This window comes from Grampus griseus (genome assembly GCF_964374135.1).
Source record: "Grampus griseus genome assembly, chromosome: 15".
Taxonomy (NCBI): Eukaryota; Metazoa; Chordata; class Mammalia; order Artiodactyla; family Delphinidae; genus Grampus; species Grampus griseus.
In genome coordinates this window covers 751,485-772,710 of record NC_139009.1, presented here as the reverse complement: position 1 = coordinate 772,710, position 21,226 = coordinate 751,485, and the positions used below count along the sequence as shown (strand labels likewise).

Below are 21,226 nucleotides of genomic sequence, written 5' to 3'. Positions count from 1 at the left end.
GTAGACATACTGTAGGTAGCAGCTTACTTTATCTTTTAGAACGCCGTTTATATTTTCCTTGAATATTCTGAGGCTATATATGTTCCTCTCACCATTGTTTGGGGTTTCAGGCATCACCAACAATTGTATGTCAGTGCACATGTTGGAATACATTCAGGCTTGGGAACTTCAATTATCCATTGACCTTTGAAATTAATGACACCAAAAATACTGAGAAAAACAAAATTAAAAAAAGAAAAGAAATTAATGACAAGGGGAATAACAGTGAGACTGAAGGCTGGGCGGGGAGTTCCTACAACTGTGAACACGACCCTGAACTCTCTGTGCCTGAATTACCTGCAACAGTTAATGGTTAATGGCCCTGAGCATAGCAGGGATTTCTCAGTGCTTTCTGAACAAAGAAAAGAATGTCTTCTAGGACAGAGCTGTGAGTCACCTGCACTTCAAAAAGTCACGAAAGTCTGTCCAGACTGTCACCACTTTGAGAAAAAAAATACAAAAGCTGTATAAAGCCAGTTACATTTGTGTTCCTCCTTATTGCTATGACTGTTTCTGGAAGCCAAGCCCCCAGGGTGCTGGTGTCTGGAAGCAGCGCCTCTGGGAGCTGATGAGGCCACGCGGGTGGGGCCTCATGATGGGATTGGTGACCTTATAGCACCCCTTCCTCCGGGTGAGGGCACAGCGAGAAGACGCCGTCTGAACCGGGAAGAGGGGTTGGAGTCTGCAGACGCCTTGATCTCAGACTTCGGCCTCCAGAACTGGGAGAAATGAATGTCTGTGGTTTATAAGCCCCCGGTCTGTGGTTTCTGTTACAGCAGCCCGAACAGAATAAGACGCTCACTCTTATCCAAATTTCCAAGTAAGCACTGTTTTATCAAGAGTGAGGAAATTCTAAGTCACGTGGGTATTGCCTTTGAGTTTTAAAATAAAAACACACAAAAAAGGACACTATAGGCCAGATTCTGGAAATCCTGCTAACGTGGTACAACCACCATCACATTTATGAATGGTCCAGGGCTTTAAAGTAAACCAGCTTCCTAGTTACTATACAAAAATCTAGAATTCCTAACCTGTGGTAGACAGTCGTAGTTTATACAAAACGTGTTATATTACAAAATGATGTCTATTTGGAACCAATATGCCAACGTTCTTCTGGAAGCATGAAGGCCACATCCCATGTCTGAACTGACCCACGAGGGTGGATCTCGGCTACTACCTCGGCCGCCGTCACCTGTCACGTTGGCCTTCTGAGGCCACCTGGCCTCGTCTGAGCCCACAGCCTGCACTGGGTCCTCAGCCGCCTCTTGCTGTGGCTGTAGGACCAGCCACAGTGCCTGCCCCGAAGAACCTTCCGCAAGTGTTTGTTGACTAAATAAACCTACCATCAGCTGTTCACCTCAGACCTCCACGTTTTTCTCACACTAGCTCTGTTGACCTGTTCCTCTGTTCCCTGGATCTAGAGTCTTTTAACTTCAGTGTAGTGCTATCTTCTAGAACATACGCTGTGCTAGTTTTATCCCAGGGTTAGCCAGTTGGGAGCTTTACAAAGTTTCTAGGGTGCGTTTTCACCAATCCCATCTCTCTTTCTGACTTAGCTGTGCTTCTGATGGGTGGCCTGTGTCCCTTTCCCCGCAACCGCAAGTCTGCAGGGCTGCCGAGTGGCCCCGTGTTCACTTGTCCACGTTGGCCATGGTGGGCAGAAAGGCCTCCTGAGGTGGGAATCCTGTGTCCACAGCCCTGTGTCAAGCAGGGTCTTGGCCACTGAGAGGAAAAGGCTTTTCTGAGTGAAATCAAGTTGGCCGTCAATGACCCCTGCATCTTTTTATCTTTCTCTCTCTCTCTGTATATATATATATATAGTGGTGTGTATCTGTTAATCCCAAACTCCCAATTTACCCCTCCCACCCACCTTTTCCCCTTTGGTAACCGTAGTTTGCTTTCTACGTCTGCGGGTCTGTTTCTGTTTTGTAAATAAGTTCGTTTGGAACACTGTTAAGATTCCACATGTAAGTGATACCATATGATATTTGTCTTTCTCGGACTTACGTCACTTAGCAGGACCATCCCCAGTTGCTGTACAGCACAGAGAACTATACCCAATGTCCTGGGATAAACCATGGTGGAACCAAAGGAGAACCTGCCATTCCTGGGGAAACAGAAGTGGTGAAGCCCTGGGGCTCCTCGACTGTAAGGAAACAGAAGTGGAAACGAGATGTGGGTCTTAGCAGCGTGTGTGCTGTTGACGCCTCCACGTGTCTGGAGGATGTGGTGACGCGGCTTACTTCACAGGGAAGGCGAGTTTCCTCAGCCACAGCTCTCCCCGAGCGGAGGCTGTGCTCCTTGTCAGATGCAACAAGTCTGACCCATCTCTGGAAACTAGCGACATGTTTTATTGGTATCACAACTATAGGATCATTATAAAATCACACAAAGTCGCAATACTGTGCAGGAAATATTCATTTCTTAAGAAAATAATTTAAATTTCAGCACTCAACAGAAGCACTGCTCAGCTGCTATACATGTACTTTCTGGCAATACTCTGACTGTCTATAAATACCGGATCCACCGAGGCCACCTTCGCCGCCATGAAGGAGTGGATGCAGTGTAGAACAGCCGTCAGATCCTGAAACTCCAGCTCCTGCAAGAAGAAATAGAATGTACTTATATATTATAAATATTAGAAAAACACATGACAGAAAATTTAACAGATTCTATGTTCTTAAAACCACAAGGAAGTTACTCAGTTAAGTACAAATACACACGAACTAAGAAAGGCGGCTGTAAACATGAACACACTGGCTTTCTGGGTTTTTTGCACGGATATCCTGACGATTGGGTTTAATTCGTGATTTTCTTGTAACTAACACAGGTCAGCGCTCAGGTCCTCTTCCGCATCCTGACTCCATCTGTGCCGGGCTTTCAGTCACCTGACCGGCAGCACCAGGTCGGGACTCCGGCCTCCACTGCAGCCTGTCAGAGCTCTCACACAGCAGGGCTCACCGTGTCCCCAGTTTAGCAGAATGAACCGTGATACACCCTGTGTGTGTGCACGTGCGCCTGTACACGTGTGAACGTATGTGCACACGTGCCCCTGTACTTATGTGCCCGTGTGTGTACGCTCTGCACGCATGTGTGCCTGTGTGCGTGCGTGCACACGTGTGCTGTAAGTGTTCGTGCACATGGATGTGTGTGTCCGCGTGCTCGGCAGGTGAGCTAGAGGCTGGGGCACGTGGCCAGCAAGTTCGATCTCATGTTCTGTGAGTTTCACCCACTGAACCCTGTCACCCAGTTACTTTCCTCTGCAACTTATTTGTCCCAGTGAGCTCGATTTTTATAAAGTCTTTTAACATTTCATGGTGGCTGAAACACTGATTTTAAATATGATCTACAGCTTGGCATAATTATCAGATTTTAAGTGTTTTAACACCTTGATCTTTTCCTTAATTAGCGGAAACTCTCAGGAAGCCATGAGGGTCTATACTGGGCTCGTCAAACTATGAAGACTGAGGTCACCCAAACCTGAGAAAACCTTTCTTCTTTTATGATCCTTACTCTCAGGAATGTTCCATCTATCACAAGGGTGACACTTTCAATGAACGTGTAAGTGTTAACGTTGCCCAGATGTCCTCAATACATCTCCTCGCGCAGAAATCACATTTCCTTAGGGCACTACCTCTATTTCCATCTTGCTGCGCAAACGGCAGACATGTGTCCAAAACTGTCTGTGAGATGACAGACAGCCCTTCCGAGCAGCGGTAGCCATCCTGGGCTTTTAGTTTTCGCTAATTGTCATCTAATGGCCCAGTGCACGAGGGGGAAAGTTTAAAGTCTATAACCGTTTAAGAGACCAGTTTCCACTCAGCTGTAGCAATTCAGACACAGACTGTATTTCAAGGGGAGCCTTAACCACTGCCCTTCCCAAAGAATTCAACATGGAAGCCGATCAAAGCTATACTTGAAAGAGATTATTGTTAAATAAATGAACGGGTCTCTAGGATAAGTGAATACGCGCCGTAATTTCCCTTAGAAAATGCCCCCAAGGAGTGTAACTGGATGTGACAGTTAGCAGGGATAACCACGCACAGAACACAATCTACCACGTGTTATTCTGCAGGGAACTCAGCTCGGGGCCCAGCCGCTGAGTGTGGAGACAGGCCCACTGAGGGGATCCGATACGGGTCTCCCACCTGTGGACTCTGCGGCCCACCTGTGGACTCTGCAGCATTTGCTGATGGCTGTGGTGTTTGTAAACACTCCCCACGGACTGATGACAGGCTGGCAAAGTTCCTGAAACGTCACCGAGTGGCTCCCCGCGGGGTGTGATGCACACGGCCCCGGACGGAGCCGGGCCAGCACAGGAGGCGTGGAGGGAAGGCGTGGCTTCCGGTACAGCATCGGTACCCAGCCAACGCCGGTCCTCTTCCAGCCGTCTGTTAACAGAGCATCGTCAGCCTCAAAGGTCAGAAGTGAAGTAGGACACGCCGGGTAAAGCGCCAAGTTCATTTCGCAGAGCAGGAAATGGCGGCTTTAGGGGTTTAAGTAACTTCTGCGAGGTGACGAGGCGGACTAGTCACAGAACTGGCACCGAAATCCAGGACAAACTGGTCCAATGGGCCCTCGCTGTTTCCTGACAAAACCTTCCAGAAGAAGCCTAGTGCACTAGCTCTTACACCGAGCGGTCCTGAGGCATCAGCACCTCTTGGGAGCGTCCTGGAAAAGCAGATTCTCAGGCCGCATCCCCTTGGTGCCTGGTGGTCTGTGTGCCCCTCGAAGACGGAGGCTCTGCGGAGGGGATGCCGTCCTGGAGGAGCTCAGGGAGCAGGGTGGTACCTCACAGAGGCACCCGGGCCTCATCAACCCCGGAGGAGACGTGTCCAGTGGGGCGGCTGGGGCCCCAGAGCGGGTGGAGGGGAGGGGCTGGCTGGGGCTGAGCTGCCCTGGAGGCATCCAGCAGGCATGTGGCGGGTGGAGCCGGGCAGGGAGAAGGGTTCAAGTGCAAGGTGACACAGAAGCTGCCGCAAGTCACCCAGGAGGTCCAGAGAAGATACTCCACAGCCGGGCTACGCTGGACCACTGATCTTCCATATGCAGACAGAGCCGCCTGCATTGGAAGTACTGCCACCTAGGACTCGCACAGCTGGAGAGGAGAAGTCCATTCCTGGCTTCGAAGCTTCAAGGACAGGCTGACTCTCTTGGTGGAAGAAACATTCACGTACTGAGGTCTGGGGAAGTCGTTCTGGCTTGTACGTGAATTAACGTAAACTTTATGCCGACTTGAACAATCTGTTTTGTACCATATTGAACATATATTGTGATGCCAGCGCTTCTCTCCTGGGCTGGTCGTGGGGATGAGGCAGTCGTGCTTAGGAAGGACTGAGCACAGCGGCGGCTTGTAACGTAACGGGTGTGATAAAAGATCCCCCCGCCCGCCGGCCGCGGTGAAGGTCTGACGGCCCAGGAAGGCTCGGAGGGAGGGGTGGGTCCCCAGGCAGGTGTCGTAACCAAGACGACCCTTGCACAGAGACCCTCGGACACAGCAAACCTTTGACCGATGTTTTCCAAGCAAATGTCTACGGGAAGCACAACGTCCAGGAAGAAAGCCGAGAAGTGGCGTCAGAGGCCAGCAGGTGAGAAGCGGCGAGGCGGCTGGGTGATGCTGGGCTCTAACCTGGATGCAGCGGGACGCGGCTGGTGCGCCTTCCCTGGAGGGGCACCTTACTGACCGACCACGCAGGGGACCTGGGAGGGAGGAAGGAGGGAAGAAAGGGAGCGAGGAAGGGAAAAGAAGAGCAAAGAAAGGAAAGCTCTGCTCCGTTCCAGCTTCCGGGAGAACAGATTAAGGCCAATTTCAGACCCATATTTGGAAGGGGCTGCACTCACGTGTCCCCTATTCTGTCGAGGCCCCGCTTCACTCCATCTTCAGGAGGAACCTGGCCTTGTCTCCCTCCACCATCTCTCCACAATCCGACGCCACCACGGTTACTCGCTGAAGCCGGCAGCGGCGTGATGTACCCCTGCTCAGCCCCCGCCGTCCACGTCTGACCGTCTGCGCCACTCACGACGCCGACGCATAGTTTCCAGTGGAGTTTATCCTCCCGGATCATCACAGAGTGAAGAACACCCGCCTCTGTTCCTCCTAAAGACAGAATTCTTCATCACACAGTGTGCTGCCTTCAACGACCAGCATCCGCCTTGTGGATTCTCAACTGGGCTCGCCGGAAACCGTCGTGTGCAGGGGTCTGTAGTCGTCGGGGATTTTCACGATAATTGGAACAATTTTTTCCTTGGAAACTGATAACAATTTTTGTGAGTGTATCTGGTAGTTCTTTCAATACTAACTTGCTCTTTCTTTCTTCATTAATTTATTCATTTAAAACACATTTACTAAGTTCTGAAGATAAAAAGCTAAAGAAAAGCTGCCCTTGACGGCTCAGTCTAGAGGCAGAAATGAAATCATAGGGGAACGTGTAAAATACAAACAACGGGCATAGGAAAGGGGTCGGGGGTAGAAGGGCACCGTCCCGCCCTGCAGTGGACCCCGAATTCAGTCCTTGCAACTTAACTGGGATTCGCTTATAACCTACTAAGTAGATCAGTAGGCAAGTAAGTCCTTCATTTCAGAAAGCTTCTTTATGCTACACTCTTGATTTGGGAGAAAGACGTAGAAAACAGGGAAACAAATGCTTTCTTTAAAAAAGACTGCAACCCCAAAGCTCCGGCCATTGGCCTCACTGTGGGCTCAGCCCACGTCCCGGAACTGCACAACGTTTTTGTAAATAATGGATAGAAAAAATAACCTCCCCTCTGTGCTCCCAAAGCCCCGGAAATCCTCCCTCGGATGTATTTTCTCCTTACGCTCATCCCTGAGGCGGCGATCGTTAAACATCCCATGAAGAGTCTCAATAAACACTCAAAGGTTAACTGCTCCACGACTATCATTCCCGTAACGAAAATCAATTAATAGGAATCGTTTTCTCTGAAACTCTCGGTTCACTGAGGACATCATGCCACTCGCCCTTCCACTGGCCATAGCCCTGGGTCCTATTCAGAATTCAGCGCCCGGCTCTTGGTTTAAGTCCAGCGGTAGCTACAGGTGTTCTCACGGGTTCTAGATTCCTGATTGGCGTTTCCAACCTTCCCTCTGTCTCACAAGCTGTAATAAACGCAGAACCTCAGCCTGAAGCAGTTTTTTCAAACCGCCGCCCGTGCTTATTAGAGGCTCTCCACGTGCACGTTTCCTGCTCCGTGTGACAACATGGAAACTACTTTTGTCCCGTTTCATCCCCACTTGCAAGGCCCCGGGAGGGGCCTGAGCAAGGGGCCCCTGGTCGTTGTGCTACCTGCTGAGACCCCAGCCCTCCTCTGCCCTACTCTCTCGCACCCCACGGCCCCGGAGGGGAGGCACGGGGGGGCTGCCGGAGGTCCTGGGATCTGGGGGGAGGGTTCACGTGGACATGGGTTCAGTTTGGGTCTCCTGGGAGGTGTGATGTGTCTCACACTCATTTCTGTGTCTAGTTAGCTTACCGCATTTGCAATTTTGTATATTTTTTCATAAAGAGACACCTGCAGACTGTTTAAGCTTCAATTCTGCAAATCCTGTATCCGCCCCTGTGGCCTCCACGACTTTCTAGAACTTTCTCTTTGCCTGAAAATGGAAACTGAAGCTGCCTAAACTGAGGGCCACAAGGAAACCGAGTCTGCTTCAGTACACACGCCCCAAAGTTTACGTCACCTGTTTCAGACTGTCTGGTTTAGACCATCCAATGCCCCTACTCCCTTTACCAACACAGATAACCAAGAGTTGACTAAACATCAAAAAATAAAAACTTTTAAATCGAATGCAACAGGAGTCCCTGTGAAAAGGGAATCCAGGTGCCACGTGACCGTGTCCTGGGACATCAGGTGCTCTGCAAAGTCCCTGGAACCCGTGAGCACAGGAACCCAAGGCGCACCGGGGGGCTAGCTTCCTAAGTGGCCCCCCGGCTCACACGGATGGCATAGGACCTGAGCCTGGAAGGGGTCCTGGGGCCCCTCCCGGCCGCAGTCCCTAGGGTGAAGGACCAATCAATGCGTCAGCAGAGGAGGACCTGCTGTGTTAGCCGCATCCATGCAGATCAAGTACCAACAATCACTTCCAGCCTCCCTCCCTCTCCCCGCTCTCCTTGGACCCCCCTCTGCTGGTGGCAATGTCCACTGGACTCCGCTCAGGGTGGCGTGACTGAGAGTGGCCACGTCTCCATCACAGCCCAGGGACCCGTGTCCCTGCCAGCATCACCGTCCCATTGGCTGCCCTGTTGTACACCTCCAGACCCAAAAGCCTTGACAGTGGTTACAGTCTGATTTGATTTCATCCACTCCCTAAATAGAATAATGTCAAGCGTTTCTGCACAATCTCAGTTTTACTTAAAAAGTAGATGTGGTTAAAAAAAAAAAAGTAGATGTGGTGCACTATCTCATTAACCTCAGTGAAGAGGTTAAAAATTGACACAGTATTCGGGTATAACAATGTCACGTGAGCTGTGTCCCTCTGATGAATTTCATCAAAAAGTGCGTGCAAAGTGCTGACAGTCAGTTTCCAAACAATATGTGTTTGCAGGTTTTGCATTTTTGTTTTCTCTTTCTTTTGGTTTTGTGTATGGAACTTACCCTTCAGTTTGTCTTTAGTTTATATTAAAACTGGGTTGTTGACAACACAGTTATACATAAAGTAAGGAAAAAATCAACAGTTGCTCATAGCAAAATGACGGTTCAATGCAATGACTTTGTAAGTTATGTCAAGATCCTCTGAATTAACAGAGCAGTTTGCTCCTGGTACCACAGACAATCCATCACTTAAGGCGGTTGGTAAAACTCTTCCTCTAAGGATCGACTTCCCCTGTATTTTTAAATATTGTTTTCTGCTAATACTGACTAAGCAAGTTGTGACTTTCAGTGGAATCAAATAATGTTTCGATGATTTTACGATTTTAGGACATTAAAGCCTCTAACAGGAGACATACTACGGGCTCCTGTGACATCCTTGCTGATCTCTGAGGAGGGTTCCCACTCCAATTCTGATTATTTTCCCTCCACCCTCGGACGCTTGGTTCCTCGGGTGAGGCTGGGCTCAGGTGGGTGAGCTCCTACCTTCATCTCGATCTGCTTGGTGTCCGGATTCTGAAACAGCAGCTTCACCCGAGCTTTCCCATCATCTGAAGATCCTTTCAGCTGAGAGAATTTAAACCTCCAGAGCACATTCTGTAAAGGAAGGCAGTTATCTAGTGGTTTAGACACAGAGCTCACTTCTTTCATTAACATCTGTCAATATGTTAAATAATCTATTTAAATAAATGCAGACATTTTCTCCGTTATCTTATGTACACTGAGCACGTGGTGACTGAGAATCTCCACCCTCTCTTTCCGAGTATAAGAGACTGAGCCCCTCAAACCACCAGACTTCCTGGGGGTCCCTCCCGTCAAGGAGGCTGTGCTGGTGCCCGAGCGCCCAGGCCCCTGTGGTCTCCTCTTCAATCCCATGCTACCCGCACCGCCTTGCTCCTGGGTTTTCCTTAACGTTTAAAAGCATCATAAGCGCTTTGCTCCCTTTCCTTCTTGTAAAGCTTAAAAGAATCCACTCCAAGGGCCAGGTCTGGCTACACAGAGTACATGAGACGCGGTCAGCAGTGCAGAGAAAATGAAAACCTTTCTGCCGCCCCCTCCTCAGGCTAAGTTCCAATCACTCAATGTTGGCTTCTCCTGAACCAAGCTGAAAAACGTAGGTGCTATTACCTCTTAATACTAGTGCAACAATTGCTTCATGTTTGCTAAGGTACTTCAGAGATGATGTGTGCTCTATAAACACTTACTCTTCAATTAAAAAAGAAAGGCTGCGGCAAATAAAGACTTGGCTGCCTTTTATAAAAGATAGCCTTTAATTATAGACTCGTTATGGTAATAAATCTTTATCTTCCCAGAAAGAATCCCAAGAGAGGACAGCATTATTTTTTAGCAAGCTATAAGTTTGTATTAAAAGCATTTATTTTGAAATAATGAACATACGTTTCTCTAAGTATCACAAAAGGCCAAGAGGCTGGGACGTGGGCAGAGTTTCAGAGGCGCTGTCATCTCATCAGCTCCTCGGCCCGTGTGTTCATACTCGCACTGGCCTCGAGGCTCCTGGCACATGTTTCTTTTATATTGAATCTTGCAGCGGAACAGAGGCCCTGCAGCTCGCGGTCAAGTGTCACCACGTATGTTCCTTCTCGATGCCGAGGAGTTGGAACCCCGTGGGGTCTCGGGGAACAGTGACTCCAGTGCTTGCACTGTCACGCTAAGTCCCCACTCGGGCACCAGGGCCCTCTCAGGTCAGAGTCACTGGACCCACCCAGGATGAAGCCGCTAGAAGCCGCTTCCATCAGCACTGCGGTAGCCGAGGCTGCAGGAGGGCTGCTGGCCCACGAGATAAGCCAGAGGACAAACCACAGCAACAGCACAGCCCAGCCAGGAGGGCCCGGCACCGGTGATGAGACTGGCGGCGGCGGGGAGAGCTCTCAGGCCGCCTGCAACCCCCCCCTCCCGGGCAGCTCCCCTCTCCCAGGGCGTCGACCCCGCTTGCCCTTGGAGGGCAGGGAAAGACGGCTGTGATTTCAGCCTCAAGGATTTTGTGGAAACAGCCCAAATCTCACCTGCCTTTAAAACTACCCACCCTCCAGCTGTCCTGCCAGGAACCTGTGATCACAAGGGCGTGTATCGGGAGGAGCCGGAGGCATCTGATAGCATATAATGGTTTGCGAAATTCCTCACCAAATAAGCGAGACCGGGACTGCTCTGAGAACATCATCTGGTGTTCAAATTTGCTTATGAAGAAGAACAGCTCAGTGGTCATAAGATTCTAGGAATAACCTACCCAACCATCATTTACATGGTATCATAAGCGGCTGTCAAAAAAAAAAAAAGGCAAGATGAGCAACAGGACTTAGAAACAGGGCAGCAAGTGCGGGGAAACAGCTAAAATTGTGGACGGAGGGGGCCGTGGGGCGGGAGAGTGATAAGGGGCAGTTCAGAGGACTGCTTTTCCATGACACATCTGTTAGTACTAATAAGCCTTTTAACACTTTGTACACGTATAATTTCGATTAAGGTAAAAATTAATAATATTCATTCTAATCATGAGAAAACCACCAGGCAAATCCCAACAGAGGGGCAAATTCTACAAAATACTGAACACCTAAGCACTGCTCTTCAGAACTGTCAAGCTCATCAGGTACCAGGAAGTGTGAGAAGCTGTCACAGTCAAGAGGACCCAGCGACATGGCAACTAAATGCTATACAGTACCCTGGATGCGAAGTGGGAAGAGAAGAGGGGCGTGAGGTGGAAACTAAGGAAATCTGAATAAAGTGTGGACTTCCATTCACGATAATTTATCAATTTGGTTCACTAATAGTTACAAATGTACCATACTAATGTAATTTGTCAATAATAGAGGAAACTACGGGCAGGATATATTGGAAAAAAAATAGTATAGACAAAACAGTGCAGCAATCCCTCCGTGAAAGCCCTGCTTATCGTTTAAAGAATCCACAGTGGTTCTTACAATGAAGTCCTTCAGCTGCATCATTGTTAGCTGTTTGGTACGTTATTTTTACACTGAAACTGTCCTGCAAGGTGATATGAGGGAAATGCAGCTTGTGAGACGTACACACACAGCTCCTTTGCTTAAAATCATGCACTCGTGTCACGTGGTGGCCCATCTGGGGTGAAGTAAGATGTCCTAAATGTGGGAGCTGGAGGACAGCCTTCGGGGGCGGCCCCCTTCCCTTCCCGCAATCAGGAATCTTCAAGTCACTAATGGTGGCCTCTCGGAACTCCTTCTCAACTTCTAAGTACCTATAAACGGTAATTTTTATTTAAAAAAAGAATTCCCATTGCCATTATGGATGACCTTTCTCCACATTTTATCTACAAGTGGTTCCAGGTAACAGTCTAACTTGAGGACTCTGAGCTTTGCTGTGCGACTGGACTTTCCAGGCCAGAACCTGACACGCTGTCCACTCACAGCTCAGAGATGCCGCCTTGACTGACCGCTAAGCCCAGCCATGTCCTGGCTGGTGCAGCAGCCTCGGGATGTGTTTGGAGGGGCCCTGGGTCTCCCCGCCAGCCGTCTGAAGGCTGGAGGGAACCCTGATCTCTAGAACTCAATCTTGGAAGACAGAAAATGTCTTTCCAGCGTTTCAGTAATTGAGGAACAGTTTTACAGTTAAGCGAGTGTTACAGGAAACATGCTAACGTTTATGTTTTATTTTTATGACTCTGCAGGGGGTTAATGATGATAACCTTCCTCTGTAGCAAATCTGAATTATTTTAATTATTATTACACACTGATAGTGGATAATTGACATAAATTGATAATAAACTGATAATTATAAAAACATTCAACAAATAACCCAACCAGCGGTTCCAGAGACTTTATGAGAAAAGGATGAGGCACTAGAGCAGATTCACCAGTTGGCATTTTCCTGGGCGGTCCTGTGGAACCACTCTTCACTCCTCCAGTCAGGCCCAAGCCAACTCTTCATTTCCCCTCCTATGGGAAAGTCAACTCCCAGTTTTTTCCCCAAAACTATTCTTTCTGTTCTTCCACCTCGGTCTCAGCTCAGCCCTGCAGCATCGTCAAGTTTCAGCCTAACAAGCGGGTGACGTAGGGGCTGAGGCCCATGACGAGGACCACCCCCCACCCCCCGATACAGAGATGTCAGTTTTCTGCTGTGCACGGGGACCATCAGAAAGTAACAAGAAAATGTGGATGCACGTTGACATTTAGAGGCAAGGCGAATGCCCCAAGTAATAAGTAAACATGGAGAGAAATTCCCTTTGTTTCCAGGTCCCAAACATTTGATGCCGTGCACATGGGCAGCAGCAGAGTCCGCGGCCCGTGGAGGACACGCAGCCCGGAGGAGGGGCTGGTCCGTGGCCCCGTCCACGTGTGGTCTGAGGTCCACACGCAGTTTTCTAAGTCTTGTTACGTCCTCTCCCACTTCTGCTTAATTACAGCGCAGATGGGGCGTTGGTTGGCCCTAAACCAGAGGGATCAATGCAAAATAGGTCAGTTTGGAAATGGGCAGAGATGTACTTCATTTCTATCGTGGAAGTGCGAGGGCCACCAAAGATGGAGTTCCAGTTTATTCTGGCTTAATATTTTAAAAATAGTTTGGAAATTTAAAAATATTAGATAATGATCTTCTTACTTACTTTGTAAGTGCAGAAAAAATTTCCAGGTCAAACGTATTTCTTCTCCCCTGTGATTTCAGATCTTCTCAGCTTAACTCATCTTTATCAATGTTGAAAAGGAGAATTGATGGTGAATGAAGTCATGCTTGGGAATAACTGCCCAGCCCTCCTCTGCCAGGCACAGGGGTGGGGAGTTAAGAAACGTGACCTCATGCGTGCTTCTGGGGTGAGTGCCAAGCAGGTGCCCAGCATCAAAATGTGGGCTGTTATCCAATTCTAGGGGCTTTTTTTTTTTTTTGGCGGTACATGGGCCTCTCACTGTCATGTTGTGGCCTCTCCCGTTGCGGAGCACAGGCTCCGGACGCGCAGGCTCAGCGGCCATGGCTCACGGGCCCAGCCGCTCCGCGGCATGTGGGATCCTCCCGGACCGGGGCACGAACCCGTGTCCCCTGCATCGGCAGGCGGACTCTCAACCACTGCGCCACCAGGGAAGCCCTCTAGGGGCTTTTTTAAAGCATTTGGTTAGTAAGTAGCACTGCTACGTTGTGTATTTAGCTTTACCCACACATCATACACAAACGGTCTGATCTAACAGTGTAATGTGGTACAGGAGTGCTAATTATCTTGTGAAAATAAGCGTGATAAATCCCAATCTAAATATTTCGGGGCCCCCAAATTTTTCCATGATGACTTACATAAAGGGCATATGGAGAATACCTCATTTTCATAATGTTCATAATTATTTCATATTCAGTAATTATTTAATTATTTTCATAATTATTTCATATCAATCTAGAAATACTGAAATCCTATTAGTACTGGACTTGCAAATGTCATCCTACATTAAAAGACTGCAGACACATCAAATGAAGTAAAAGTATAACTATTTTATATATTTACAACCCACTGGTATACTCTTCACTGTTAGGTTGAGAAAGCTTTGCTTTTCAAAACTAATTCAAATATTGTAAGTTCTGAAAATAAAATTTCAAAAGGAATCCATGAAACAAGCCTCCGGAACAACCTTCCTTTTTCCTTTGTCAGTTTTTGGTTTCATTTTCCATTACTGTCTACTGTTTACTGTGTAAATAAATGTATAAGTATTAGGCCAGAACTTCTTGAAATAAAGAAGTAATCACAAGAAAAATGTGGAGTCCAGAGTTCACCTTCAAAGGGGAACAGGTCAGGAGAGGGTTCTGGAGTCTGAACCAGAGGGTCGGATGAGCAAAAAGAAGGCTTAGTTGGAACTTTGTGAAAACGTGACTGAACAAGAGTGGACCGGACGCGAGTGGGAGAGGGCTCCGCTGAGCGCGGCAGGGACGCAGAGCCTGCGGTGCCCGGAACCTGCGGCGGGCGAGCTCCAGGCGGGGCTCGGCCCTGACGTGCGGGCCGGGAACAGCCGCAGCTGCCCACGGCTCCCGCAAGCCCAGCGGCTGCAGAAGCCGCTCGCTCTCCACCAGGGGGGCCACGGGGCGGCCCCGCGTGTTGGGCAGAGCGAGGCAGGCAGGGCCACCCATAAATACTATTTCAACTAGGAGAGCTTCGTCGAGTTACGCGGTTCGGTTACCAGGACATTTAACGCGGCAGCCCGGCCGTGCACAGCGGTAAGAACATAGCGTGCCTGTTTCAAGTCTTATTCGATTAGTGTGAGGACGAAGTGGGGAAACGTGCGGGGTTCAGGGCTGGGAAGTCTCCCAAGGGCCCCGGGCCTGGACCTGCCTGCCCGCCGCCAGGAAACAGCGGGCCACGCACAGGGCGAGGCCCTAAAGACAGAAAGACCCGCGGCAGCCAGGGAGGCAGGGAAGCTCAGTGGGCAGGTAGGAGAGAGGGTGTGGGCGTCGCAGGCCACCCACGGGCTCCCCGGGGGAGCCCCTCTGACGCGGCCAGACCTAACCCGGCTGCACAGGCTGCAGGCCTGAGGGACGTGGGGCCTTTAGGGAAGCGGCTTCCCGTCCTCGGCGCCGTGCCAGCGGGCTCTTCTGCGGGCGCCTTGGGAACATCAGCGTCTGGGCCTTGGGGTCCCCGGAAGAGAGAGTGCCAGGCACTCGCTCCCGACCTCTCACTATCACTTACACCCCTCCCCGGCCTGGCCTGGCCCCGGGGGGTGGGTGCGGTGTGGCCCCGACAGAGTGAGGCCACACAGCGGGGACCCCGCGGGAGACACGGTGACCCCGGCCAGCTCACTGGGCGCCGGGTATTATGCCAACCGTGACCAAAGAACCAGACCTGCCGGCTGGGAACAACCTGCGCACGGAAAAGCTGACAAGGGGTGGAGGCTTTGCTCCTGGACTGAGCAGGCGGGCCTGCACAGAGCCCGGAGCAGCCGGGGAATGGGTACTGGCTTCAGAAACGCACCCTGAAGGTGAACTCTGGAAAGCCTCGGTTTAGATGTCCTGACACACAGGATTCCTTGAACCACAAAGCAAGAAACAGACGTTATAAATCAGAGTTGCTGGTTAACGACTGTGTTCAGGGCTTCTCCCTTCTCTGGGGGAGGTGCTTTGTCACTTCCCTGTCTCCGAGGACACGTGGAAGGAGGTCGTGCATGTCTGGCTAAAGGCCAAACAGCATGAACAGCGAGTCATGGAGCCCGAGCTGGTGGGAACCGTGGGTGGACCAGGTACGTGGGAGGATGCCCGCACGGGGTCGGGAGCCTTGGTCCCCTCTGTGACCTTGATGTCGGATGGCAGACAGGAGAGCCTTCTCAACTCCAGTTTTATGCAAGCAGACCTCTCGTCATTATAAACGGTCGGTGGACCCCTACTGGGGAAACATCTAACCATCTTCCTGGGAGGAAGGGAAGTGACAAGAGCACAGTGGGTTTCCGGCCCAGAATTCTGTGACGGGTGTGGACTCCTGCCCAGAACGGGGTTCCCTGCTCGCTCTGCGGGGCCGCCCCGCACATTGCGGATGTCTGACCTCATCGCTCTCCCCTCCCCACTGGATGCTGGTAGCAACTCCCTTCCAAGCCGACATTTCCGTGTCCCTGGCAGGTCTCACTCCTCTTCCCATCACACCGGTGCTCTCCCCTCACCTCTGCTCCTAATTAGCAGACAGTGGATTTTAAAAATATCGAAGGACAAAATACTGGCTTCATGTTTGCAACAAAATTCTCAGCACTTGTGTGGTTGGGTGAACACCCAGGCCCCTTTGAGATGCTGATGGGAGTGGGTCTCATTTCCCATCCCTCATGCTGGTTGTTCAATGTCCAGTAAAACTGAAATCCCGTCACGGCTCACAGGTGTGGAATCAGCACCTGGTCAGCCCCACCAGGTGTGGGGCGTTGACCCCCCAACCAAGGTGTCGACCCCCCAACCTAACAACCCAGGTGAGGTGTTAGGTCCAGCAGGGGTAAGGCGTCTCCCCAAAGGGCTCAGTCGGTGCGGAGGGTCCTCCCCCTGAGTGGTACAGCCCTGCCGACCTCCCCCTCCCCACTCCAGACCCCTGGGCACCTGCCCACGGGCACCACGTGGTGTGGTATCAGCCCTGCCCGGCTCTGGGGCTTGTGAGATCCTGGGACCCTGAGCTTTCAGAGAGAAGGTCCACCACGAAGCATAACTTGCACAGGACACGAGACTGTCGGGGCTGGTGATGGCTGAGACGCACACAGGTGTTAATGGCCCTGAAATGTAACAAACGCACCGCTGATGGGCGCCGACCGCCAGATGCTTGGCCCTTACCTTTGTCTTGCTGTCAAAGCAGGTGAATCCCAGAGCGAAGTCCACCGTGAAGCACAGAGCGTCTCCTTGCCAGCTGCACATGTACGTTTTGGACTAGAACAAAGTATTAACTGTGAGCAAACATTCTTCAATGATGAGGTTTAACATTAATCAGGTAGTCACAATACTTCCCCCAGTCAAAACCTATTTTTTTAAAGGTGTTAACGTGTCAACCACCTGGAGGGAACCTGGAGGCCCGCGGTCACACGAATCCTGGGACACGGCTCCCACGGGCAGCGTCCCTAGCTTTTGGTCTGTCAGCAAATTGTAGAAGTCGGACCACCTGCATGGGCGTCACTCTAACTAGAAATAAACCAGCAGAGGACACAGAGTTCCATTCGCTGAAGCCTCTTTGAAACACATCCCAGATCAGTAAATCCCTGTTGGGACTCATTCCAGAAGGACCATCCCTGTTGCACAAATGGGGGGTATTGTTTTGCTCCTACAAATTGCCTCCGGACAGGTCAGGCTGGAAGTGTGTCCAGGAGAACCTAGACCCGGCTGTTCCTGGGAAACCGTCCGAGAGGAGTTTGTTGTAAAACGAGAACAAAGGACAGAAAAAACGGCAGCAGCGACGTCACCAAAACCCAAACCAAGGACCGAGGACCCCTCACAGGTGGCAGATTGCTGTGAGGGGCCAGCATCCCACCCTCTGGGGCTGGTTCAGGTAGGGCGGCCTCAGCTGTCACGTGAACTTCTGTGGGCCCGAACCAAACTCCACGGGCCACCTGGTTTCCAGGGACCAGCGCTGTGAGGACGCGGGCACACGCAGGCACATACACACATGTGCACACACAAGCACACGCACGTGCACACAGGCCGCGGGCGCACGTCCACACTTCCAGCCACGTCGGGCAAAAGCACAGAAACGCACAGGCCTGTGCTCTACTGTCTGGGCACCGCTCTTAACATCAGGTGTGACTGCAGGAAGGTGAACCCTGAGGTCCCGGGAGCATAGTAGTTACAACCCTGAGGTTAACCTGCAGGTAAAGCGCTCCACTCAGCGAGGAACCTCACCATCGGTCTGGACAGGAAGACGTGGCAGTGCCCTGTTCCCTGAACCCGCAGGCTTGTGACTTGCTGGCTCTGGGGAGTGTCAGTCCCTGTGTCTTTTCAGCCCCGCCCTGGGTCTCCTCTGTGGGGACTCCGATGACACGGGGGCTTCATCCCCTGTCCGCCCCTTTACTCCCTGAGCCTTGCCTCCAGCGGTCCTGCTTTTCGCCCTGAAGCTTCCCTGTGTCTGCTCTGTAACTCACCGCCTTGATCGCTTTGCTGAGACTTTCCAGTCTCCATCTGTTTCAACGTGTTGGCTCTTGTTTTGGAAGTGCGGTTATCGGGGCTGTTGGAAAGCACCTGTGGACGCTTCTGACCTATGGGCCTCACGTTGGCTTCTGTGGTCGTCTCCGTTCATTCCAGATCTTCCAGGTTCTTGGCAGGAGCAGTGACTGTCGATCGACACCTGGGTGGTTTTGAATTTCGAGACCCTTAATCTGTTCTAAATCCTCTGTTCCGCCCGACTTTCTTGGACGCATCTTCCTCAGGGGAGGGAGCCGCCCTGTAGCCGGGTTCCCCGCTTGGCCTCTGGAGACGCAGGGCTCCCTTTCCTGCCGGGCAGCGATGGGCATTGGCCACGTGGTTCCCACGGACAGCCTGGGGGCGTTCCTGACTCGGCCCCCCAACAGCACTGGCAGGGCTGGGGGCCTCGTCCAGCCCGGCGCATGGGGTCAGGTGAGCATGAGGTCACCCTGGAGGAGGGAGGCCCCGACCCAACCTGACCGGGGTCCTCGCAGGACGGCGGCGGCAGAGCAAGTGACGGGGGCCACGGAGCAGCGCCGAGCCGTGCGCGTCCCCGTGAAGACGAGTGCTCACGTGACGTCAGCTCTGCACGCTCACGTGACGTCAGTGCTGCATGCTCACGTGACGTCAGCGCTGCACGCCGTCTGGGACGCGAGGACTGATGCTCCAGCAACCCGGCTCCTCTCCCGCGGGCACACGTAGTGGGAAGTGGGCAGGAGTAGTCACGACCTTCAACGGTGGGACCCAGGTTTCTGTTCATGAAGGTGGATCAGAACGCGCCACCGCCCTGAGGGGAGGCGCGGAGGGAGAAGCTAGAGGCGGCTTTGATTTCCCCGGAGCTGCCGCTTGAGGCTCCGCGTTGGGCAGGGACCCGGTGCTGGTGTCACGTGAGAACTGCGTCTCGGGAGCCCCGGGAGGACCGTGTTCTGAACCGCTTCTGGGGCGAGTGTCCATCGCCTTGTGTGTCCTGCACTTGGGCTCGGAGCGGGAAGGCCGGGGGCACGTCCCCTTCACTCCCACCCCCGTGAGCTCAGCCCTCTCCTGACGTGAGGCTCTGTTACCAGGGACACTCTCCGAAGACCGTGCTTTTCTGAGAAACGTGATCTGTCTGCAGACCCCGGGCCGGGCAGGTGTGCGTCCTGCCGCGCGTTCCCTCCGAGCGGGGCTCCCACGCCGGCAGGGCATCCAGGGAGGGCGCTTCGGGCGGGTCAGTGGGTGGCTGAACAGCGCAGGGGGTTCAGGCACCAGGGGCCGCCCCGGAAGACAGGCAGGTGGTCCGTGCGGGTGGGCTGCTTGCACTTCGTCCCCTAAACAAAGGGGTGACGGTGGCGCCAGCATGCTCGGGTTTTGTGAAGATCAGGTGATCAGTACCTGTGTAGCTCACAGCAGTGCTTGTAAGTGTGAGCACCAGACGGGTGAGCAAAGGCTTCTGTGGGTGCTCGTCAGTCAAATTCTAAGCTAGGTGAACAGACCCTAACGCAGTGCTGGGTGATGTCGGGCGCCGCCAGGCTCGCTAGGGAGAAGCTGCGGGTGAGCTCTCCACCCCCGGCAGGGGCCACGCCTTCTGCAAGTTCTACTTCAGGAGACGTTTCCTCCTGTCATAGCACTTCGGGGGTGCGTTTTCCATGTCCTTATGTAATGCCTTTGGGGAAAGTTAAAACTAAGGAATACTTGAGGCAGGAAGATGGGTAACTTTTTTTTTTTTTTTGCACTGGTCTCTCACCGTCGTGGCCTCTCCCGCTGCAGAGCACAGGCTCCGGTCGTGCAGGCTCAGCGGCCATGGCTCATGGGCCCAGCCGCTCTGCGGCATGTGGGATCTTCCCGGACCAGGGCATGAACCCGCATCCCCTGCATTGGCAGGCGGATTCCCAACCACTGCGCCACCAGGGAAGCCCGATGGGTAACTTACTGAAGAGGACATTTCCTTTGTAAAGAGTCTCTCTCCCCATATGAGTCTCTGCACCCTTTGGGGAAGTGAGGCTGGGAAGCTGATGTCATCCAGGTAAGTGGGGAGCAGAATCCTCGGTGAGCAGGTGCTGTGCTGGCCCAAGACACAGTGACCTGCTGTGTGTGGCGTCCGTCCCTCTGGAGGCTGGGCCAGACCCACCTGCTGATCTTGGCGAGTCTCCAGGGAGGCTGGAGCTCACCTGGGGATGGGGAAGGTGGCCTCAGCTTCTTTGGGAGCACGTTCGACCACGAGAACACTGGTGCTGCTGAGTGCCATTGTGGAGTCTTCCCTGTAGTCTATTGGTGCCAGGTCCCAGCTCCAGCCACCAGCCAGTCGGCACCAGTCCTGGGACCCTCCAGGCTGAGCAGCCAATCCTGTGGGGACCCAGGCCCACCCACCAGAAAGCCAGCACCAGCACTGGGTCCCGCCAAGGGATCTTGTGCCACAACAGGCCTGGACCAGCCCTCGGCACCCCCAGGCCCTACACCTAGTTGCATCGGGACACAGACCCACCATCAGCCTCCAGCAACCTCTGCACAAGGCAGGGCGTGGCAGCCAACAGGGCCAGGGACCAGCCCAGCCTGTGACCGTGCCCAGGCAGTCAGCCAAACACCCCGCACACGGAGGTACCACTAGAGCATACAGCTCTGATGACCAGAGGGGAGTGTGCTGCTAGAGCCCTCAGGATGTCTCCTACATAAGGCCATGTCTCCAAGACTGGGAAAAGTAACTGACCCACCTGATACACACAAGTAAACATAGAGAAGTAGGCGCAGTGAGGCAGCAAAGGAAGATGTTCCAAAGAAGGAATAAGATAAACCCAAGAAGAAGAACTAAGCAAAGTGGAGATAAGCGGTCTACCTGATGAAGAGTTCAAGGTAATGATCATAAAGATGCTGAAAGAACTCGGGAGGAGAACGAACACAGTGAGGAGTTTAACAAAGAGTTAGAAAATATATACAGAAGAACCAAACAGAGCTGCAGAATACTAAAACAAACAGAAAACACACTAGAAGGAATCAGCAGTAGACTAAATGATACAGAGGAACACATCCG

General features: G+C 52.0%; 1 protein-coding gene across 1 annotated transcript in view; it reads right to left on the bottom strand.

The window, feature by feature from the left end:
• Nucleotides 1-2,498: 2,498 nt before the first annotated feature.
• The window catches only part of SNTG2 (syntrophin gamma 2), a gene marked incomplete at its 5' end in the record, with an annotated part of 196,553 nt that continues 177,825 nt past the window's right edge, over nucleotides 2,499-21,226 (bottom strand). The window contains 3 exons of the mRNA XM_082671777.1: nucleotides 2,499-2,638; nucleotides 9,127-9,237; nucleotides 16,888-16,980. Coding sequence (XP_082527903.1) covers nucleotides 2,507-2,638; nucleotides 9,127-9,237; nucleotides 16,888-16,980 — 336 coding nt within the window. The 3' untranslated portion in view covers nucleotides 2,499-2,506. The remainder of the gene's footprint in view (nucleotides 2,639-9,126; nucleotides 9,238-16,887; nucleotides 16,981-21,226) is intronic.